This window comes from Athalia rosae, chromosome 4, assembly GCF_917208135.1.
Source record: "Athalia rosae chromosome 4, iyAthRosa1.1, whole genome shotgun sequence".
Taxonomy (NCBI): domain Eukaryota; kingdom Metazoa; phylum Arthropoda; class Insecta; order Hymenoptera; family Athaliidae; genus Athalia; species Athalia rosae.
In genome coordinates this window covers 12,892,669-12,915,049 of record NC_064029.1, presented here as the reverse complement: position 1 = coordinate 12,915,049, position 22,381 = coordinate 12,892,669, and the positions used below count along the sequence as shown (strand labels likewise).

General features: G+C 44.1%; 1 protein-coding gene across 2 annotated transcripts in view; it reads left to right on the top strand.

Annotated features, from left to right (window-relative positions):
• The window catches only part of LOC105691168 (glutamate receptor 1), a 131,186-nt gene that overhangs the window by 60,478 nt on the left and 48,327 nt on the right, over positions 1 to 22,381 (top strand). For both annotated transcript variants that reach the window (XM_012409478.3, XM_048653480.1), the window contains exon 2: positions 19,067 to 19,219. In XM_012409478.3, the coding sequence (XP_012264901.2) occupies positions 19,067 to 19,219 (153 nt within the window). The remainder of the gene's footprint in view (positions 1 to 19,066; positions 19,220 to 22,381) is intronic.

Sequence of the window (22,381 nt, the reverse complement as noted above, 5' to 3'; positions counted from 1 at the left end):
TCGCGTCCGGTTCCTTGCCGATAAATTCGATATTGTTTCAACTTTCGTATTATATCTGTCGCGTCTATAGCTGAAACCGAACCCCCCCCCCCCCCCCACATATTTCCCATGTCCGAACTCATATCTACGTATGCATATATGTTCCACTCGTTACCTGATTAATTCCACGAGAAAAAAGAAATCAAATTTCCCCCTCAATTTCATAACACGCGTTATACCTGTACGTAGGTACGTGTAGGCAGGGAAAACTGTTCGTTCGTATTTCGTAACATCCGTTGTATCCAACTCGTAGGAAAAAGTGGAACGGGGATCTTACAGAATGGAGATGAGAGGCGTATCAGTGGATTTTACGAACGTATTTTTCAAGCCATCACTTATTACGTACACACGTACGGGTGTACGTCTCTGTACGTGTATTACACTCGCTGAAGTACTCGGGGATGGTTGTAAATCTGTACAATGTTCAAGTATAACGTAGCTCCTAAATATCGCTCAAGTACAGAGAGAATTTAGAGAATCTTTTTCTGAAATTATTATATTAAAAAAGAAAAAAAAAGAACCTCGCTCACTAACGTTTATAATACGTTAAGGGGAGGAGCGCGGGATTTGAGAAAAGTAGCCTTTTTTTTAGACGATGTATCAGAAATTCTCATGTCGGTGCGACAATGGAACCGAGGCATCGTCATCTCATTAATTGGATCGGGATGCTTTACGAATTCCAAACTCCTGAATCCGAAAAACGAAGTAGAGGAGAAAAAAAATGACAAATCTTAAATTCGTCTTGTTGAACTTGAAACGGATTTAGCCGAGTCCCTCGGTACGTATAGATAGCGGTGTGAAGTTGATATATCTCCGCGCGCGTGGTAAAAGTCGTAAATATTTTATGTCCTCAGTTCAGGTCTTTCAAAGTTTGCGACATGTTGGCGGGGGGAAACGTTTTACCTTAAAGGAGGACTGACCAATGATCGTGAGCAAAACTTTGACGTAGCACGGTTTAGAAAAAAAAAGAAGAAGAAGAAATAAACGGATGTAGAAAAGGAAAAAAATAAGGGTGCTGACGAGATAATGGAGTGCTAAAGATTTGAAGATTCGCGCACGTACGTCGAGCGAACGTTTTAACTCAGAATATGACGATGGAACGGATCAAGGTTCAGCTATCGAGGGAATTTTTGCGTAAACAGCCTCGGAACGATTTATTTTTACGGCTAATGTAAACCGGCTTTTTTTTTTGTTACAACGCCGCCGCTGCGAAAGGAATATCCGCAGGGTCGGATTAATAAGATGTCAAAAATGGGGTGGCTCGATGACGATCTTTTTTCTTCGTTCCGCTTACTTTTTTCCGATCGCTTTTTTTTTTTTTTTTTATCTAGTTTTGTATCCCGAAGTGTCGCAACGGGGTGGGGTGATCGTCGACGAAGCCGCCCTCGCAATAATAAAAAGCCTCGCTTCTTTTCTTCATTCTTTATGGATGTGTTGCGCGAATCACGTCAATCGCCCCGTGGCACCTTCCCCCGATCCCTTTTTCCGCGAATAGAATTCAAATTTACCTTCCAAACGAATCTATTCTTCCTTGACGAGAAAATCGGGAGAACGTTCTTTTTCGGCTACAAAAACGCCCTTCATCTGTACAGACATATGTGTGTATAGTATACCGTGGAACGATTTCTCACCCCTTTTCTCATACTGCTAAATTTTTTCACTCGCTATTTTCTCTTTTTCTCGCTTCTCCGCGAATATTTCAGATTTCACCCCCGATCGGTTGAGGAAATGTATATTATTAGAGAAAATTTCATCGCCGCGGTAGTGGGAAATTTGAGTAAATACACCCGATATAAGTTCTCTCGTTGCGCAGCTTTAATACCGCAACCCTCTTACGATGTATAATACATACGCCTAACAATTAGATGCACTTCAACTTCTTGCGTCTAATTAATATTAAGTTAATTATATATCTTCTTTGCATATAGCCGCTTCCGGTGAGGTTCGTTAAGCTTCTGGAAAACAGCGAAGTGTATACATACGATGTATTATGTACGGACAAATTTGTCGAGCTGCGTGCGAATTTTCGAGCAACCCTCGCCAAAAGGGAACTTGGATCGCGAAGCAAAGCTAAAGATATACAGAACTTTAATCTCGACTCGACGTCACCGCGTCTCGACTGTGGCGCGAATTATAATTATCGCGAATACGTTCGATCTCTCCGCGGATTGATCGTAAAAAATTATGGATATTTGGCTAACTCGAACGGCGACGAAGGAGCGCGACATGCATAAGAAAATGGTTGAAGTCGACGAGGATGCGGGAGGAGCGAGCGGCTTATATCACAGGTACAATACGTATACCTCGGTCCGGATCGCCTCGCGAACCAGTGGTAGTGGTGGTAAATACCCACCCACATATACATACAAGGTATTAATCACGAGAAGAAAGGTCATGTGTCATAGCTAGCTAGTGAAGCGTCTGTAACCAACGTCCCGGCCACGGAGTTGTCTGTCCTCTCGCTATCTGGAGGCAACATTCATCACATCCCAAACCATCCCGTATCCTTTCCTCAATCCCTGTACGACCACCATGACCGCGCCGACTGTCGTTTGTTAGCTTACTACGTCGGTAGGTGTACGTACTATACCTATATCCGCCCAGCTATCTGGGTATTTAGTTATATATGCCACATAGATACCCACCCTACGTACGTATAATATGGTGACAGGAAGTCTCTAATAGAGTCAAACGTCCCACGGTATTCGAACGTATCTCTACGTACGCTAACAAACGTGTGTATTATAGGCGTACGCGAATGCGAAAATGTTGAAGATTACCGTTGATGTGTTCGACAGATTTCGTATGAATCTAAAAAACGATCGGTATTCCACGGGGATGATTGACGGCGGATGAAAAAACCGGGAAGACGAGATCCACACTCTTTCAGTTAAGGGACGCAATATTTGTGACGCTGAAAAGTAGGTACGATAAAAGTGGAGGGGAAAAAAAAAAATAAAATCGAACAAGAAATGGAATCTTTGGGCGAGGAGTGGAAGAAAAGCGCGAAGTCTCTCCAGTCGAGTCGTTCGTACGTTACACGTACATACCTGTGCATAAATTTCGCCATATTACTATGTACAAGGTGAGAATCATAAGTAAACCGACTTCCCTCGGCGTCCTGCAGTAAACGGTAAAGTTATTTAAACAGCAACAGGTAAAACCCCTGAGAGTGAAAAATGAAAGTGTACAGCTGTATATAAATAAATTTAAAAACAAGTTTAAAAGTCAAATAATTATACCGACGCCAGATCTCGAGTTTCTTTGAGTTTTGCCTGTTTTCCTTCTCTCTTTTTAATAGTATTGTTGTTATTTTTTATTGTTATTCGTTGGGGATATTCCCAGTTTCCCTTTTTGCTCGCAGCGGTCTTTTTTCGGCACATAAGTTTCGTAACGAAATGGTCAGAAATATATGAACAGTTCCGACAATAAGTATCGCGGTAAAACCTGTCTCAACTTCCGGCGTAATGCACCGCGAGACCAGACCACATAAAACTAAGATCTCATATCTTTTCCGCAATATTTCACAGGCTCATAACTCATCCTTAGCCGACTTTTGTATCCACCGCGATGATGCGGCCGCGGTGCAAAGGCTTAGGGGGTGCCTGCAGTCTAGATTTCATATAGCGGCGAAATAAACCGGGATGTTGAAGCGATGAAAAACGAAACGAAACCAAGAACCGATAAAAAACGGTAGACGTCACGTGCGATTTTCCACCTATTCGTCTGAGAATATGCGATTCATATTTCACGCGTGCAATAATAAAGCTGAAACACGTAAAAGGTAAGCAAGCGACTGTGGCAATCTGTATCGATTTGTGTCGGCTGTGTCCCATATATGAAATCCAGTAATTCGGAACGATGTAACAAAGGGGGGTGAAAAATTTATCAATAAACAGTAAAGTATCAACTACGAATAAAACCGATCAAGAGATATCGTTCTTTTACTTTTTCAAAGCGATAAATCGATTACGACTCGATCGACTTCATAAGTGGATCAATTTAGCTTGCAGACTCGGATTCCCTGGGCTCAAATTGCCCTTTGAATTTTTCCGAATTTCGGTCTAGAAATGAAATATTTCAAAAATTGATTGCTGGACACACCATTTTTCCATTCCTCGGAGTGAAAAATCAGCCACGAGTCGACCATTTCTATTCGGTCAGCAGATTTGGATTTCTGAGGTCGATACAAATCGGTACTGTTCCAAAAAATCATGAAATTCCTCTTTCAAAGTTATACCTCGCAAAGCTCTTATCTGGTACCAAAACGTGCCCTCTCGGTTCTCTCAATAGTTTTTCGACACGACAGATCGATCCGTGGGGAACTCCGTTGAGTCACGAAGGTGCTTGAAAACGAGTAAACGGATAAAAGTCAATGGAAATTCGACTCAAAGGTGAGCATAAACCGAGAGTGTAAACTTACATAATGTAAAGCTCGGTTCGGTAATCAGGCTAAGGGGTATAAGCTTTACGGCCGATGAAGCGCACGCGAGTCACGGTTCGTACATGATGTAAGTTTACACACGTGTGGAGTGTACCGTAGGTGTAGAGGTATGTATTTACATACCCAGGGGCATGCCTTATACCTAACCTGTCGCATAATATAGGTAAAGTAGTCAGTGGTGCGAAATGAGGAGAGAAGGGAGCTCGACAGTCGAGGTCGAGGCGCACGGTGTTTACCGTGCATTACGTGAGTTACCGCGTCACACCCCCTGATGCATACCTACCCCATCTTCGCCCGACCGGTAACCTCCTCGCCGCGGCACACGCGCACGTGATAATATGCATACATCGGTGGTGAAAATTTCGTTAAATGTACAGGGCGTTTCTTGCAAGACCGTGGAACCCCCGACTTTCACCGTCTCGAAGTTTTTGGCTTCGTTGCGACGTACCACGAACCATTTTCTTTTGCCATTCAGATTTTGCCAAGACGTCGCGCGAGAGGGCTAAGAAATATAAGTGAACCGGTAGAACGGACGGCGAGGTCCTCCCACGTTCGGTGATTTGGCACCGAATGCCCCATACACAGTTTTACTTCTCCATCCCATCCCTCCGAGGTTTTCGCATCCTGCGGGGGAGCGCGAAACAGTTGATGGCGGAAAAACAATTACGGAGCTGTAAAAGAGGGAGAGAGAGAGAGAGAAAAAAAAAAGAAGTAAGGCGATGAGGGGCGTACGTGGGAAATGAACGGCCGAGGGATGGCTTCTGGATACATGGAAGGGGATTGTTTGTTCGCTTGAGGTGGTAAAAGCACCGTAGATAATGTCTCGACGGATGTACCGTACATTAGGTATAACAACGTAACCGATATCGCCAGCAGGATTTTCGGGCGTCAAGAATAATTAGCGGGGTATTTAAACGAGAGTGTGTGATTCTGTCGTGGTCCGAAAGGTGACAGATTTTTTCTCTCTCTCCCCCCAGACTCATGATTCTGACGACATTTCACAAATTCGCGGCGAGTCTGGCAGTAATTCATATTTCCGAGGCATGGAGATGTCGCGAGGACGACGCACGGCGTAGGATCAGATTCTAAAATTTCGACACACGATCAGGGGTTCGACGAGGTATAGAAGAGGGTTTTTATATATTTATCCCGAAATTGGGTCGATCGGTACTCCCTTGAGCCATACTCCGTATACGTTGGAGGTTTGATATAATACAGCGATTCCGAGTTTGGTACGCCGGGCGCACCGTTTAATACAATATATCGTAACTCCCAAGATTTATATAAGGGAAAATTGCGTTAGCAACAGCTGCGCTAGCCTAAGGATAGTTAGGTATAGACATAGGTATACAGCTAGCGTAACACAACGATCAAGTTGTTCGAGTCTGCGTTCGAATCTACGCCGCTTACACCTACCTATACCCGAATACGTGTACGTGTACATTTTGTTATATTATTATTACGGCGTATCCTTTCCACGCATTACTTCCAACGCACGCGCTATCGCATGTTGCAACGAACCTAGAAACTCCGAGGGTTTCGAAAGGGTTCCCGAGTTGGCGGGGGGGTCGAAACCGATCCCTGTACGCACCGTTGTTACACCGTTAATAAAGCCGTGCGGCTGACGGGACCGGTCCCGCGCATTCCATGGCGCGCCCCGTGAAAGCCATAGCCCTCGTTTGGGTCGCCGCTAATCCTAAGAATCGGCGCTATAAAGGGGGGCGCAATTAACACCGCGAACGCGTTCTACTCATATCTTACAATTGTCAGAGGCAGCCGAAGGTTCGCCAACCTCCACCCTCGTGACTCTGACACGTTGTAAAATTTATCATTGGAATACGATCATCATTTTTTAGTAGCAGGCCCCCCCGACATCTTATATCGCGGCAATGTCGTTCTTCACACTCCTCAGAAGAGACCAAAGAAGGGCGAATAAAAGACCCTATCGGATATCTTTCGCCGGTCCATTCAACCGCCCTTCACCGAGTCCGGTGTACCGGGAAGAAACACAAATATATCGGATATTAGAAATGAATGAGGGGGGAAAAAAAAAAGTCGATCGCGCGGTGCGGCGCGGAATTTCGACCCGCGCACCCTTTCGGTTGTTTCAATATTTTAATTTTATCCATCCGAGTGACGGCTGCAATAACCGGTCAAATCGCGGTTTGTAACACCGTTCGGATTCAGTAGACACGTACGCGTATAATATCTGGGATTGCGGCACACGAGCCGCATAAGAGTCAACGTTTTACGAACTCTCGATTTTATATCTTTTCGACGTTATAACTATACGCAATTTGCTACGACTTTCCAAAGTCCATGGCAAAGCTCCAGCCCCCGCAACACTTACACACCGTGTACGTGTATACGTGCAACGTTGTATACGTGCGTTATAGATGCGCCATACTTTTACCCAGACGTCATAAAGTTAGCAATAAATTTAAGGGCGGGTCATCTAGCAGCTGCTCTCTTTCGCAAAGAACCGACTTTTCCGCGAATCTAAAAGGTCTGTAGGTACCAAACGTTGGCCTCTTAAAACCTCCCTGCCAGCCACACTGACTTTCGCCGAATAAATGCCATCAATTTTTTACTGCATTTTATTTGATTTTTGTTCTTTTTATTTTAATGTGTGTTTTTTGTTTTTGTTTTTGTTTTTTTCTCTCTTTTTGCCACGTCGCGTCGGTCGCGCAACGTTTTGCAACACTTTTACAATACGTATTGTACTCCGCGTCGACTTCTGAAAAGTATACGAATTTATTATTATTCAGTTGTTATTTTCTCGTGAATCGAGGGCTGAAAAATTATTCGAAGTGAACTTCGTACTCGTGCCTCTCAACGTCGTTCACTTCCGAAGGATTATACGCAGCTTCGTCGCGGCAATTCATCCGCCACTTATCTCCGCGTCACACCCTTGAAATTTTCGTCCCTCGATTCATATACCGAGGATATACGGGTTGCGTAGTTTCCGCATAGAACGTAAGAAAGAAAAAAAAAAACCAACAAAACGAAATAAGTAAATAAATAAAAGCAGATGAAATAAGAGAGATGAGAAGAAAGAAAGCGGGAGCTTCGACCGCAGAGTAAAAAGAGCAGAAGACTTCGCGGGGTGCGGATAATCCCAATAGTAATATTTCTATTCCTTTGGTGTCCACAGGGTGCTTGGTCCTCCGAGTCCCGGTAACCATATCCCTTTTACTTCGGTTATCTTTGTTTCTTTTTTTTTTGTTTTACTTTTTTCTCCGCCGCTGCTGTCGCTGCTATCTCTCATCTTTTTATCTTTTTATCTTTTATCTCATATCTCTTCATCCCATCCTCATTTCTGCTTTCAGCTTGAGATAGGACTAACATAATTTTCATGAGATAGCCACCCCTCCCCCATCTCATCCCCCTTGAGCGTCCCACCACTATTTCCTCTCCTCGGTCCTTTCTCTCTTACGTTTTTGCTCTTCTTTTCTCTTTTTCTTCAACTCTTCTCTCAGCTTTCTTCCATTTCGGTTCTCTATCTTTTTCCTTTTTTGCCGATTTTCTCTTTTTTTTTTTTTCATCACGTATTTTAGACAAGTATAGATCGAATCGTGTATAAAGTCAGATGTACCGGATTTCGAGTTATTGTATCGCGAACTTTCGCAATGTTCAGTCCGTAGTGCGTTATGTGTAAGGAATGGCTAGAAGTTCCGAAAGCTTTTATCTATCTATATTTTTGCCTATAAATGTCGGTATTCCGAAAGCGTCACCGTCACTCGTCGCAAAAAATATCTACATACAAGATACGCATTCGTCGTTCCGGCGGTATCTTTTTTGAACGTAAAAAAGAAATGAAAGAATGAAAAAAAAAACAAAAAAACAAAAAAACAAAAAAATTGTTAAACGAGAATTGCTAAAAATCGGAATTGAATGAGCGTAGTTCTATGTGATCTTTTGAAATTTCAATCTAAAGCTCAGTGCTATACTCCCATCTTTTTTCACCCTCTGCGAGTACAGAATCCAATTTTATTTCCTGACGGCGATTTCCATTGCGAAACCGAATGACACCTACGGGCGGTTGGCTTGCACTCGCATTTCTCTCATATATTTTTATTCCCATATTCGAAGAACTTGAATATTTCAGATCGACTGCACTCGTTTTCTATCGATATATGTCGGTTAATACGCTACACCTTGATCCCATAAAGATCACGATCGCCCTATAATATACACAGACGCATCGAAAATATCCAAGCGCGCTACTGTTTTTTTTTTTTTTTGCCATAAAAAATTTTATCGCCAATTTTCATTGCCGGTTATGCACAGGAATCGAGATGAACAAAAAAATTGATTATCCGTACGTCCAGTTTCTGTATCTGGACCATCAGACGTGAAGGTAGTACTCGACCCTTTCGGGTCCAAAAGGTATGAAAAGTTACCAGGTGCTGTTGCCTATTGGTTTCGGCAATCAACGCTTTTCCCTCAGAGAATCAACGGAACGGCTTTCAAGTCGCTCCGATCGATTCCCGTATGTATTTGGGAAATATCTACGGCTATGTACGTACACGGATCGTACATAGGCGTCTACGTCTCTACGTATGTAAATGTTAATATACGTGGTAATAGTTCGATTTGTTCGTCTGTTAATTAGTGCGGTTTCCCGTCTGTCGTTACGTCCGTTTACCCGCAGACATTCCGAGCGTTTGCAGTTTCCCGTTTGCCAGTTCATCCGTTATTCCCCATATTTCCGTTTATATCGTTCGCTCGTTTTGTGTTTCGTTCATTTTTGTTCTTCCTCCCCACCTTTTTTCTCGTTTCTCTTCCCCTCTCCCTCTCCCTCTCCCTCACTTTCATTTCGTCCCCCGTACCGTTCCGCGGGAATATCAACCCGACCTCGTACACCTAATGCGAGAAGTGAGGGAACGTGGGGAGGCGGTAGTCGCGCGAACAGAGAAATAGGGAATGGCTGGAAGAAAAGAGGGAATAGGGGGAACGCGGGGCCGCCAGGGGTGAAAGCGGAGCTGAGCTCTCGCGCTCCGGGGTAAAACCGCGCGAGGGAAGTTGTGGGCAAGTCGCGGGGTTCCACCGACATGGAAAAGCCATTTTTATATAAAGACTCGGGGGCTACGGGGATCGCCCCCACCTCGAAACCCGCGCCGAGCCCGCATCGCCTCCATCCGCGACAGCCGGGGTCCACAAACTTGACGCACGAATTTATACCTACCTACCGGCCTGCCGAGAGATTGAATTTTTCAGTAGCTAGAGCCTATTTTCGCAACTTTGCTAAATCTCGTCATTTTTTGTCATCAACTTGGATCGATCCAGGGCAAATATAATTCCTACCGTCCAGACTCCGTCGGTAGAGAAATCTATCCGCCGCTGATCCGAATGACTCTTTTATTTAACAAAAAAAAAAAAAATTATCCCAAAAACCGAAGAGCCGCGGGCGATACTCTGAGCATTCAGAAATTACGAATCGACGAGTTTACGTATGGTTGAAAACTCGATTCGGATTCGATACGAAAGGGCGGGGAGGAGGAGAAGGGGGGTGGGGGGGTCTGCGTCGGTAGATGTATGGGTTGCGCCGTAGGGTTGAAGTGCTCGGGCGTGAACATGTCGGATGAAAAGGGGGAGACGATGTTGGTAGCGTAACGCCGATAACCATACCAATCGGTAATCACCGGCCAAATTGGTTTTCGGTAATTAACGATAGACGGGGTTCTCTCTACATGCGATACTCCGCTCTAGGTGTACACGTAGGTACGTACGTACAACGTGAACCGGCTACACCGGGGCAAACCCCAGCAGGATTTAAATGGCACAACCGCGAGCTGTTTGGTCGTTCGATCGCGTGCGCGATATCCCATTGTTAAGTCATCGTCAACAATAATTGACCCTGGGGTACCGTATCGTCTGCACGGGGAACACGTGGAACAAAAATATCCAACCACGCGTTCCAGCGATTTCGGTGATATATTACGTTACGCGGGAGACTACCTTTTTTTTTTTTTTTATCAAAGGCAAAGAAATAAAAGAAACGTGCATCGCGGCAAAATTATGGATGCTCTTCCTGTCGAGCTCGTTGGAAGTAGACACGGTACGACTGCGGTGTACGTACTACGTAGTCCGTATATCCCGTCAACGTGGACTTCGATGAAGAATTTTAATATAAAACTAGTGCGCCTTCGTCTTGCTCCGGGGATTTCAAATTGAGTTATGGCTGCGGTACAGCGTCTGCCCTACCTCTAGATACAACCCGACGTACAGCGAATCGTATTAATGAAAACACCATTTTTATGACGTTGGGAATATTTTTCTTTCCGATACCGCGGGCTCGTCGATTGTCGAAAGTTTAATTCGAAAGAACGACGCGTAACGCAAATTATCGTGACCCTGTAACGGCCCCCGCGATATCGTGTATCGTATTTTACTACCGGGTTTGGCTTTACATTAAGTTAATTAACATACACGGTATGCATACACATGTCAGAAGGTTATTACCCTCTGGTTTGACGCTGTACCCGCTAAAATCAAGTGGGTAAACATACATGCGTTGCTTTAACACAACAAACAAGAATCAGCAAATATATTCGTCCGTTCTACGTTACGTTTGACGTTGCGGGTCATCACAGGTTGCATAAATTTATATTTGAATCAATTCGCCTATGTTTCTACGTGATAACGCATACCGTAAAATCGACGAGTGCACTCGGAAGACTTGTATATTCCCGAATTTACCAAATTCATATGACATTTAATTCCAACGTATGGCGGGTGCTTCTAATCGCAGAAACCAAAAACGTTTACCAGTTATTGGATCAAAGCCGAGATCAAAGCGTTCGATTTTCAGCCGTTCTATCGAATTAATTTCTAAATTCTGATCCTTGAGGAGGTATTTCGATCATCTCCGAATCGGTGAAGATTTCTGGAAAATGCAGCTACCAAATCGACCTGTATCCTGAGATCACTGTTCTTATCGGCTCAAAAAAAAAAAAAAAAAAAAAAAAAAAAAAAAAAAAACTGCTCGTGGATCGGGCTGACGAAAAATCTCCTAGGTTTGTCGATTCTTTTCCGGATGAAACGGTGAATTTTTCGCAAACCCTTGCTGATTTCGAACTGGAAAATTACCCGGTTCGAATCGAGACGTCATAGAGAACGAAATGGGGTGGATAACTCATTTCGTTCTCAACGGGTGATCCGGTGGACCCTATAGAGGGATAATTGTAATGACACCGCGGAATTCATTCGCTGGTCTTTCACTGTCCTGTAAATTGAAATCACATTCCTCGATTGTACGCGTCAGCGGGTCATCAGTCATCGTACATTTAACCGAGGTTGCTTTTACCGCTACCGCTGCAGCTGTACACGGTTGTAGGGATTTCTCTCGCGTATTTCTGGCTTTAATTCTCACCTCGTTCCGCAGCAGGTTTGTTATCGCGGTTAGAGAGGCGGAAAATTGTCCGTGTTATTCGCTGCCGAATGTATAAAAAGTCGAAGGCCCGGCCATTTCATCTGTCCATTCGTGTTCTTTTGTTGTTTCGTTTTGTTTTTTTTTGTTTTGTTGTTTTTTTTTTCTTGTCTTCTGCCGCGGCAGCAAAATTAATAAAAAAAAAAAGAAAATCCGAGGTGGTTTTTTGTTTCGCACGACATACGGAATGAAAAAAAACTCGTTGAAAATTGCACCGTTCGCGTTGAATCACCGAAATTATACCGGCGTATTATATTCCGAATCCTGTATGTGCATGGAATTTGCGTCGCGAAGGTTTAATTCGACGTTCTGCTTAATTTCGGTACAGTAATGGCAACGCGAAACGACGTCGACGATGGCGGCAAACGTTTTCTGCCGAGTAAAAGATATAAAGGAGAGTGGAGGAGATGAAGGTTAAGGGTGAAGGGTCGGGGCAGAGGGGGGGAGGGGCGAAGTAATTAGAGAAATAACATCGCGTCATAATATAAGTAAACAGCTGAGACGGGCGCGTGGCCCGAGTCACTTGAAATATCGTGTATACTATAATAAAAGTAAATTGCGTTTTGTGTAATAAGAACGCGCGGACCGCGGTCATATTATTCGTCGTTTGTTTTATACGTCCGCAGCGTTATTATCCTTCATCGAGATAATTATGATAAGCCAATTAAACCAAACAAATAAGGGCAGCGGAAAATAATTAACGAAAAAAATATCGAATCGCGAAGTAAAAGAAGCGGCAAATAAAAAAAAAAGAAGAAGAAGAAGAGGAAGGTAGCGGAAGCGGCACGAGCGCATCGGCCGGTCCTCACCCTCCCAGTGGTCTATAAATATTTGGCCGTGGATTTTTTCTTCCTTCGGGGAAAAAGTTTCCACCAGTTTCTCCCCCTATATTCGGGATTAAAACGGCGAAAAGACGTCCCGAGAATAATCGACGGCAACGGTTTCCTTCTCGACGCGGGTCGCTACGAGGAAACGAAACTCGCGAGGCAAAGAGGCAAAAAAGGGGGAAGAAACGAGGGGGGAACGGGGATTTTGGGTCGGGGTGGTTCGAGGTGTTTCATTCAATACCCTCCCTTATAAACCAGTCCTCACAAATTATTGAACCACCCTTTCCGCGCCTTTCATTTCCCGCCGTGTGCCTGCAGCCTTTCCATCCGACATCGCGGTATATTCGCTTCGCCTTCTCTCAAAGTTTGCTTCTATCCTTCCTTCCTTCCTTCCTTCCTCCCTTTCTTCCTTTATTCCTTTCTTTCTCCTCCTCCCGCTGTCTCTCTCCTTCTCTCCTTCTTCTTTACTCCCGGGTAAGGAATCGAGGAACCCGGAGGTCGTCGGCTCTGCGCACCACGCCGTCTTCAGATATAGGCTTTATGCGGTCTGAGGTCTTGGTTCTGGGGTCTGGGGATGGTATTAACATAAAGTAGATTCAATATCTGCGGTAAGAACTTAATTTAAGCCCTCGGAATATTTTAAGGGATGAAATATTAAATTATACCTTCACCGCCAGACCAACCCCCTCCTTCTATCTCCTGTCAACTATGCATATATATATATTATATATATATATATGTTTACTATACCAAGCTCCCGACGAATTTCGACAAACTAATCATATCTCTATCGTCGAAGCGAAATTATTTCTCGCATTCGCAAATAAAATTAAATTCGCCGGCTGACGGCCGTCAGACGACACGTTTTTCTACATGGCGATGATTATTTTTGTCTCTTCTGATCGTTCCATACCTTTTTTCCACCTCACGTGCGAACACTCGCGCCGGAAATTCCCTTCTTCCTGTTCCTCATCTGGTCTCATTACTTTATTTTACTTTCTTTTTTTTTTTCATTTTACCATTCTTTTATCACTTGCCTTTGGAGATTCCTTTTGATGTATTTATTGCCGAAGCACCCCCCCTCACAGGTATCCCATTTTTTCTTTTTTTTCTTTTCTCTTCAATATCATTTCAATTGGTTTTTTTCTTCTTTTTTTTTTTTTTTTTTTTTAATTCGGAATCCTGTACCTCTACAACATCCCATCATCAAATAAGCTCTTTTAACCTGCACACTCAGCCTTACGTGTGGGGAAAAAGTGTGCGATAAGCATCAAATACGTACGTGTGTGGAGTGTGTGTGTGTGTGTATGTGTGTAGGAACCGAAAAAGAACCCGAGGAAATCAAGAATCTGGGAGAATGGGGTCAAAAGAATGAAGAAAAAAAGAGGAGAACATGAAACTACGTCACATATCTAACAATGAAAATTGGAGCGTACCAGAGATTTGACTAGTTTGACTCGATTTCAACGCACGACAAAATTATCGCTCCGACAATCGTTGCAACGGGCTGTGCCTATAAGTGCAAATCACATACGGTACGTACGTACAAGGTGAGGTCTGCGCATGGAGAAACGGAAGCGAATTTTGGAGCCCTAAAAGCTTCCGAAATAGAAATTGCCTTTCTTCCCCTGTGTACGAGGAAATGTGCTGCAGGGAGGTTTGTTTACTCTCTTAGACACGTGCCCAAGGGCGCCGTATATGTGGAGTGGCGGTATGGGAAAGGAGGTGGATGTACAGAAGCTGTCAATTAACGTTCCTGATTACCTCATATACCGACTTCGCTCCCCGCCTTCTCGTCTCTCTTTCACGGTCGGCATCGACGGCGATAAGACTCGGAGGAGGAAAAATAAAAGAAGAAGATCGACGCGAATTGACGTACACACGTCAGGGCTTTGTACAATCTTCTGAAATATGTAGGCACATATTAGTACGTGTTGCGGCAACAGACTCGAGCCGTTGCACCCGCGAATACCAAGAGGAGAGTCCCCCCCCCCCACTGCCTCGAGTAATTACGAAAGTCTGACGTATAATTAAGTTAATTATCGAAGAGCCTCTGGAAACTAATGCCAACCCTCTCAACCTTCATCCATTCTGATGACGTCGTGTACGTGCAGCGTGTGGTTTACCCGTATTTCCCGACAACCCGATTTTTCAACCTTATTTTTTTTCCACCTCTTCCGCGAGTCCAACGACACTAGTTTTGAAAGATGGAGGAGCTTTTTTTGTATCGCGGGTTCCATACCCTCCGCGCAGTAGTGGTACCGTGTTGAATCAAACGTAGCGAATTCATCGAAGCGACGACCAAACTATTATTCGTGACACGCCTCGCCCGATCCCGTCGTGTTTTCGTACGTCGGAAGAATGAGGAGAAGAAGAAGGAAAAAAAGGAGGGGAGGGTGTATCGTTGCAGGTCGAAGGTTCGGTTCGAGAGGGTTCGCCCTCCTATATAAGCTCGTCTGGAGGCAAGACTTAACGGTTGCTTTCTACGCTCGCCCTCTACACAAAGACTGAGTTTTCAAAGATTCCCGACTATCCCGCCGAGCAACTTAAGCTCGGTTCAACCCTGTTCCGATAACGGCCCTTTTATCCATCTCAACATCACGGTAATAACGACGTACGGCACAATAGTGACGATGATCTTGGCTCGGGTTATTGAAAAAGGGAAAAGAAAACGAAGGGAAAAAAACGATACAACCGAAAAACAAAAGAGCCAGGATTGTTTCGGGGTGGGTTTCGGAGTGGGTCGTTGACTGAGTGCTTTTAGTCACGTGGTTCTGGTTCGCACCTTCAACCACCTGTCTATGTGCGGGAATTCGCGCTGCAAAATCGCGCCATCGTTGACAGGTGGGGCGCCGTCGCACGTGTATTGATTAGCGCACGGCGTGTACCCCCACCCCCCACCCCACCCCCGGTGACGTCGCCACCCCTATCCGAGCGTCGCGACGCCCGTCACGACGCCGGTCCGTCACATCCATACGTACGACCAAGGAGAAGGGTGTCACGCCTCTCTCTCTCTCTCTCTCTCCCCATTCTTCTCATTATCGTCAATCTCCTTTTTTTGCCCACACTCGCGCACGTACGCATATCGGCGTTGATTGCTTTCATCTTCATCGCGTATCCTCGTCCCGATATTATTCGCTCTCTTTGATTCTTCTCGGTCACCTTCTTCCCCCCTTTTCGCTCTCTCTAATTCTTCTTTTGTTGGTTCCTATTACCCCGAACATCCCCTGGCCGCCGAGCTCGCACGATCTTTTGCAACCCATGTCTCCGTCGCAACGGATGCCTCGAAGGGAAGAAACGGGCGAACTCAATTTACACGTCTAATTAACCCTTTTGATCTATCAAGGGGTAGGTACGTTGTTTACGCCCCAATTGGTTCGACCTAAATAAATAGAAAAGAATTTAGAAAATAATTCCCAACGTGCGGGCAGACCGATGATCTTTGAAATTTTCTTCTCCGCGTCTTTTTTCCGTTTCGCATAACTATTCGTCGAAATTCCGTCGATCTGGTATGAGAGGAATGATACGTATGAAATTTATAGTCAATATAACGCGCATGGATGAAGCGAAGAATGGGGAAATATATTAGAATATAACTGTAATATATATATAAAATAGCTCGTTGACGTTAACTCCATATTTCCGATTTTCAACAAAGGCAGGTGGTATAGGTGTATCTGAAAACCAATTTCCGGGCAATGGTGGTTACCCACGTTCGGTGCTTTATTTGCATACATATAGCTGAAACTTGTTGGGTTTGCGACAGATTTTTTTTCCTCTTCTTTTTCTCGATGAAAAAAAAAGATCAGATTTCATTGGAATTTCCGAAAAAAGTCGATCCAGCGATCACTTGTTGATAATCCAGAAACGCGTTACCCGCAGTTCTTTGCCTTTTGAACCTGGTGAGCCCAGTTTGCGGAAATCGACAGAATTTTCCGTTGGAAATAAAATAGGTAGGCATGACGTTTGCGGTTCGAGGCTCATTTAGTCAGACCTATATAATAACGTTACACCCTTAATGGCTGATAAGATTGGCTATCGACGCTGATCGAGCGACCCTTTGATTTAATTTTCTCATCTGAAGTGCTCGGGCTATCCGCGTCTCTTTGTGCAGTTTAATTAATCTGGTTTACTTCAAAGGAAAGGTCAAGTACTGATTGCGATCTTTATTATTATACGATACACCCGGGCGGTAGGTAGCTACCGACCCATTCATCTCCGTTCGGTTTAGAAAACGGAGCTTCGGAAAGCACTCAATTTTTTCTTTTCCTTACTTCCACTTTTTACTCTCCGTTCTTTCGATGGAAAAAGAGAGAGTTATGAAAATATTTTAACGCGTCACGCCCCTATGCGAGGCGACTCGAAAACTCCGCGCGGTTCGCAGTTGATATCAACGAATAACGCCGAAAGAAAAAAAAGGGAGAGAGAGAGAGAGAGAGGAAAAAATGAATGGACGAAAAATAAATGAGAGCCGGTACACTTTTGAATATTCCGATAGATCATACGGAAAAAAAATTTTTTAATATCAGCTTAAGTCAACCGTTTAATAACAATGATATTTCTCCCTCGTCTCTCGATCGTCCTTGCAGGGTCGTTGCAAGTTATTATACCGTACATGTTATCTACTGCTCGCTACACCGAGAAAGAAGGTGGTTGGGGGTAGTCGGACGTTCGGCGAAACCCCTCGATAAATCATGATTACATTTTTTGTTATTTGCACTGGGGGGGAGGGGGTTCTTGGTTTTTTTTTTTTTTTCGTTTTTGTTTTTTTCTTGTTCCTTTTTTCGCGTCACACGGTCCGCTGGAACCGTCGCTTTTTATACCGTCCTGTGGAATCCTGCAGGGTTTGCAGACTCTCCGTGGGTTCGCATGGGGGAAAAAAAATGGATAAAAAGGGAAAAAGAAAAAAAATCTTGACGCTAGCTTGTAATTGATGTCGTTAATAAACCAGAACCCGTGGTATACATGACAACTCATTATGCTCGACGTCGATGAGCTTAATTGTACACGTGCACACGTGCGCGGTCGAAGATAGTTATTGAAAAGAAAAAAAAAATGAACATTTCATTAAACAACGTAAATTATTTTTCAACACCTCTTCTCGCTGGTTGTTTTTTTTTTTTTTTTTTACCGTGAAGCGAGATGTGTTGAATTTCTAACAATAAGCGGACAAAAAAAAAACAAGTGAAGCGAAAATTGTAAAAAAAAAAAAAAAAACAATCATGTTTCGGAAGGGGGGGTTAAGCCGTTCGTTTCTGTAACTCTGTTCGTAGATGCGATACGTGATGCGCTCGATGTTTGCACTCGTCGAGTAATTTGATTTTTTTTTTTTATCCCGCATCTCGAATTCCACATCCAATCAGTGACTAACATTCCTGCTATGCGGCGGGATCAGCTGCAGCATCAGCGGCAATGTTCAACCGGCTTATTAGCCAGGTATGCAGTCCGCGATCCGATCCTATCAATGCTGATTTATACCCCATAATGAATTATCTGCAATTACTCGCGCAGTCTCTTCGAGCGACGACGACTACCCGTATGCCGCTGCAGTGTAGTAAACCAAATTTGAAATTCATCAGAGTACTCTAGAGCGGCTGTTAAACTAGATCATATTGTGGCTGACCTGATTACTGATCAATCCTACGTAATAAGCGTAGCGTTGCCTCCAGGATTTCCTAAACCGATATTTATCATCGTTGAAATTCATTCGTCAAGTATGATAAAATATTCCCCGTGATCACAGAGCGGAAAAATGATACAAAATAAAATGTGAAAAACTGAAAAATTTCATATCCCGCGATAGAAAATTCTGCAAGATTGAAGCTTATCTCAAAAGGTTTTGATCCGTACATTGAACCCTGCGGCGGTTTGTGTATTAAACTTTTGACTTCCGACCATTCCCCTAACTCGATAGACGAAAGTTTAATCCGAAACTCTTATATATATATACAGATTGATGTATCTATACATTTGGTTTGGTATACACAGATGTAGGTATATTCGCGCGACCGTCTTTGAGTCGGAAAGTTGGTTGCGGAGGAGCTTTGTATCCTGGAAGTTGTTCTTCGCTTTTGCACGTTTGACGTTCATTCCTAACGTTTTCGCTTCAAAGTTGAGGGACTAGACAATAATCGTCGCAAGAATATTGTCGCGGTGTTGCAAAGTATTTGTTTTTTTCACCGAGGCAATGAAATACGCGTTATACGTGAGTATACGGTCGAATGGCAATTGATCGAGCTGGGAGAACGTGTGACGGCGATTTCAACGAGGTTACGTTCAACGGTGCGTATTTCTAATTTTTGCTTCCCATTGATATCGTTTCAGGTGCTATCTTCGAACAGGGTACCGACGAGGTACAATCAGCGTTCAAATTCGCGATGCTAAACCACAACGAGAACGTAACCGGAAGACGATTCGAGCTCCAGGCGTTCGTCAACGTAATTAACACCGCAGACGCCTTCAAATTGTCTCATCTAAGTAAGTGGAGCAATTATTTACTACTCGGAAACCAATCAATCGATCAATCAATCATTCGGCTTATAAGTCCGATTCAATTATTCCAACTTCGACTCCATTGACTCGGTTTGAAGAAAAAAAAATTGAATACTCCCGCGTTACGGGAAAGCCCTCCAGATTCCTTTTCATGTACACGAGTGTCGGGAGACGGAGGTAAAAATATTCTCGTGTAGCGAGAAATGGAAATTTTCAAATTTCTTTCTTTCTTTTTTTCTTCGCATACATTGAAAGCTTAATTAATCTCCGCTCGGGTTTTTCCATTTTCAGCATCTTGGTTCACGTATATACCTACGAGGTATGCATAATCCGATTGCCCTCCTGACCGTTAACATTCGAACTGTGCTCTGCAACGAGCTGCAGAATGCTGTATAAGAGGACTTGAATTTATCATATTTTTTTTTTTTCCTCTATAAACAAAAGCTCTCCCCCTACCCTCCTCGACCCTCTCGCCGCTTGTAAAATCCGATTCACCGTTCCCGCGCGGTTTCATTAGGTAGCTAATTAATTAATCCGGCAATCATAATTTGAAAAGTGTATACATATATCGGATAACAGTAATTTTCTCAGTAATTTTTATCATACGAAAGAATCGACCGCATCCGATCAACGAAGGGGTTCGAATCGGAGGTGGTACCGCATCGGTCGATCTTTGTTTCATTTCGGCTGATTCGTTAATTTTTTTTTTTTTTTTCCCCCTCGTTCGAGTAATCTCGGTATGGGAATCGGGGAAGTAACGATAATCTTAGTTTCATTGGTAACGGCGTAACCAGCGCGACCCTCCCAAAGTCTTTGGACCGGAATTGTTCTTTTGGGTAGAGCGCAACATCCGCGTACACGTAGTTGTGTCGTAATAAGTATACACACGTGTATAAAGTCGCGTATACATGTATAGCTGTTTGGGCAGATTCCAAGAGCTGTGCTTCAGATACCCGTATATAGCATTTAGTAAAGCTGCACTAATTGTATTAATGCTGGTTGGTTTGCTGAGATCAAGGCTCCCGTTATAATCCTATGCGAAGCCAAGCTCCGCGACAAATCTATTATAGTATACGAAACTACAAAGCGTTTTACCCTCCTGGCCTTTACCTGCTGCTGCTTCCGCTTCTACCGCTGCCTTCGAGTTTTACGTATTCGCCGCGAAACGAGGTCAAACCATCAAATGATCAACGATAACGATCTTGATCAATTGAGATTTATCTCCATCGCTCGCAGTTCGAATTTCATAAGGAGGCTCGCTGATATGGAGACCGATAAGGAGGGTGGATCTCATCGTCATTAGGAATTCGGTAATTGAACAAATTAGATAAATTCGAAAAACCTGGCCAAGTTGCCAGTTTCAGTGTAATCAATAGTTGGGAAATATCAGCCTGCTGAACCGATGTGAATAAAAGAGTGAAAAATTGAAAAAACTAAAAACAGGAAATGTCGACGGAAAAGGGGTGGATCGAGAGCGGCGGCGGCGGCGGCGGCGTAGGAGGAGAGGTAAGAAAAGGTAAAGAAAGTCAGAGCGAGCGTTACTCCTCGTTGCAGCGCGTGACCGCAATATATCATTTTTGTTACACACCTGTGTGCATTTATAGCGAGTATAATATCCATCCTCAGAGAAACCGAACACCGATGCGGCTCCTGTGGCTTCTGTAGGGGGAGGAGAGGAGGACCCTAAATGTGTGTACGAAGGCGGGAGAGAGCCCGAAAGGTTGGCGCTGGCCAGGGGCGGCATAAATCTGCCGAGGGCTCCCTGGGGTGGCTTTCCTTCCTCGCCATATTCCTCACCCTCCTTTCACCCGACTCCCGTTCCCCCCCTCGCCTCCCGCCTCCGCGTCCTCCGCTCCTACCTACGTTATACGGCTGCATACCTATACATACGGGATATATAGTCCCTGGTGCGGGAGGCTGAGACGCGAGATGAATCCGGAGTTTCGATTCACACCGGTTTATCCCGTTGCTTCGAATCGCGTGGGACTTCTGAAGGGAATAAGGAGAACCTCCACCTATCTCAGACTTTGCTCTACCATATATCGCGAAGGGCAATTACATATCGACTATATTTACTTTATTCCCAACCTATTCATATATACCTACCGACTCCCGGTGAAAGAGATGATGACGACGCGAAATGTGGAAAATCGATGATTTTCCATCGGACTCACTTCATCGCGCGTACGTACGTATTATTTTTCGGCCGACTCGTAACGGAAGCTGAAACAAAATTGGCACCGCGTCTCGATGACAATTGAGGGGAGTCATGATCGTTCGCAGCTCGGATCGGTGATCGAACGATTAGACAAGATCGCGTGTACTAATTAAGGTACCCAGATTACGGAGGGTCTGAAATCTCGCGTTCGAGGGAGGGATGGAGGGAGGGGGGGCTATTCGTTGAACGCAATGACGTTTGGAACGGTATAAATGGGTATGGTTACGTAGTCGGAGCAGGGATAAAGGGAAGTACTAGCAGCGAGCAACGCGTCATTTCCGATTGTCATTTCTCAGTAGCACATCTCTCGTATACAGCCATTGTCTATTCTCACTATGTCGCTGTGCGAAGCTTTACCATCCCAACGTACATAATTCCGCCGCCACCGTCAGACCCCCCGAGAGTTGGTTAAAGTTGAACGCAGCAGCAGCAGCGGCGGCGGCTCAAGTTATGCGTTCGCATCGCGCGGATGTGACTCTTCCCGGCCATATCTAGTTATTGTATATATATAAATGTCTACCATCCACTTGCCGACGAGATACATTGATGACGAGAAGTAAGGGTATTATGTTTTCCATTTAAACTTTTGAATTGGGTTGACGAAATAGACGTCCCCTCTTCCTCTCCCTGCCACCCCTTCATCTCCCCTCGTCCCTGTGTTATTTCAAAGTTTTTAATCATCTCACTTTTACAGAGTTTCGTTTCAATTTATTACTAAAGGAATTACAAAATAAGATATAAGAAATAAGAAATAGTCGCAACGAGTCTGCAAAACCGATTTCTTACTTACATCGAATAAGACGGCTTCGACACTTCCACGGATCCTGTAATTAGCGAACAAACGAGCTACAAAATGATAAAAACACGAACAAAAATTACTTTCAACCAAGAATTTCTAGGTACGTACGTGCGGTAACAATAATTTTCTG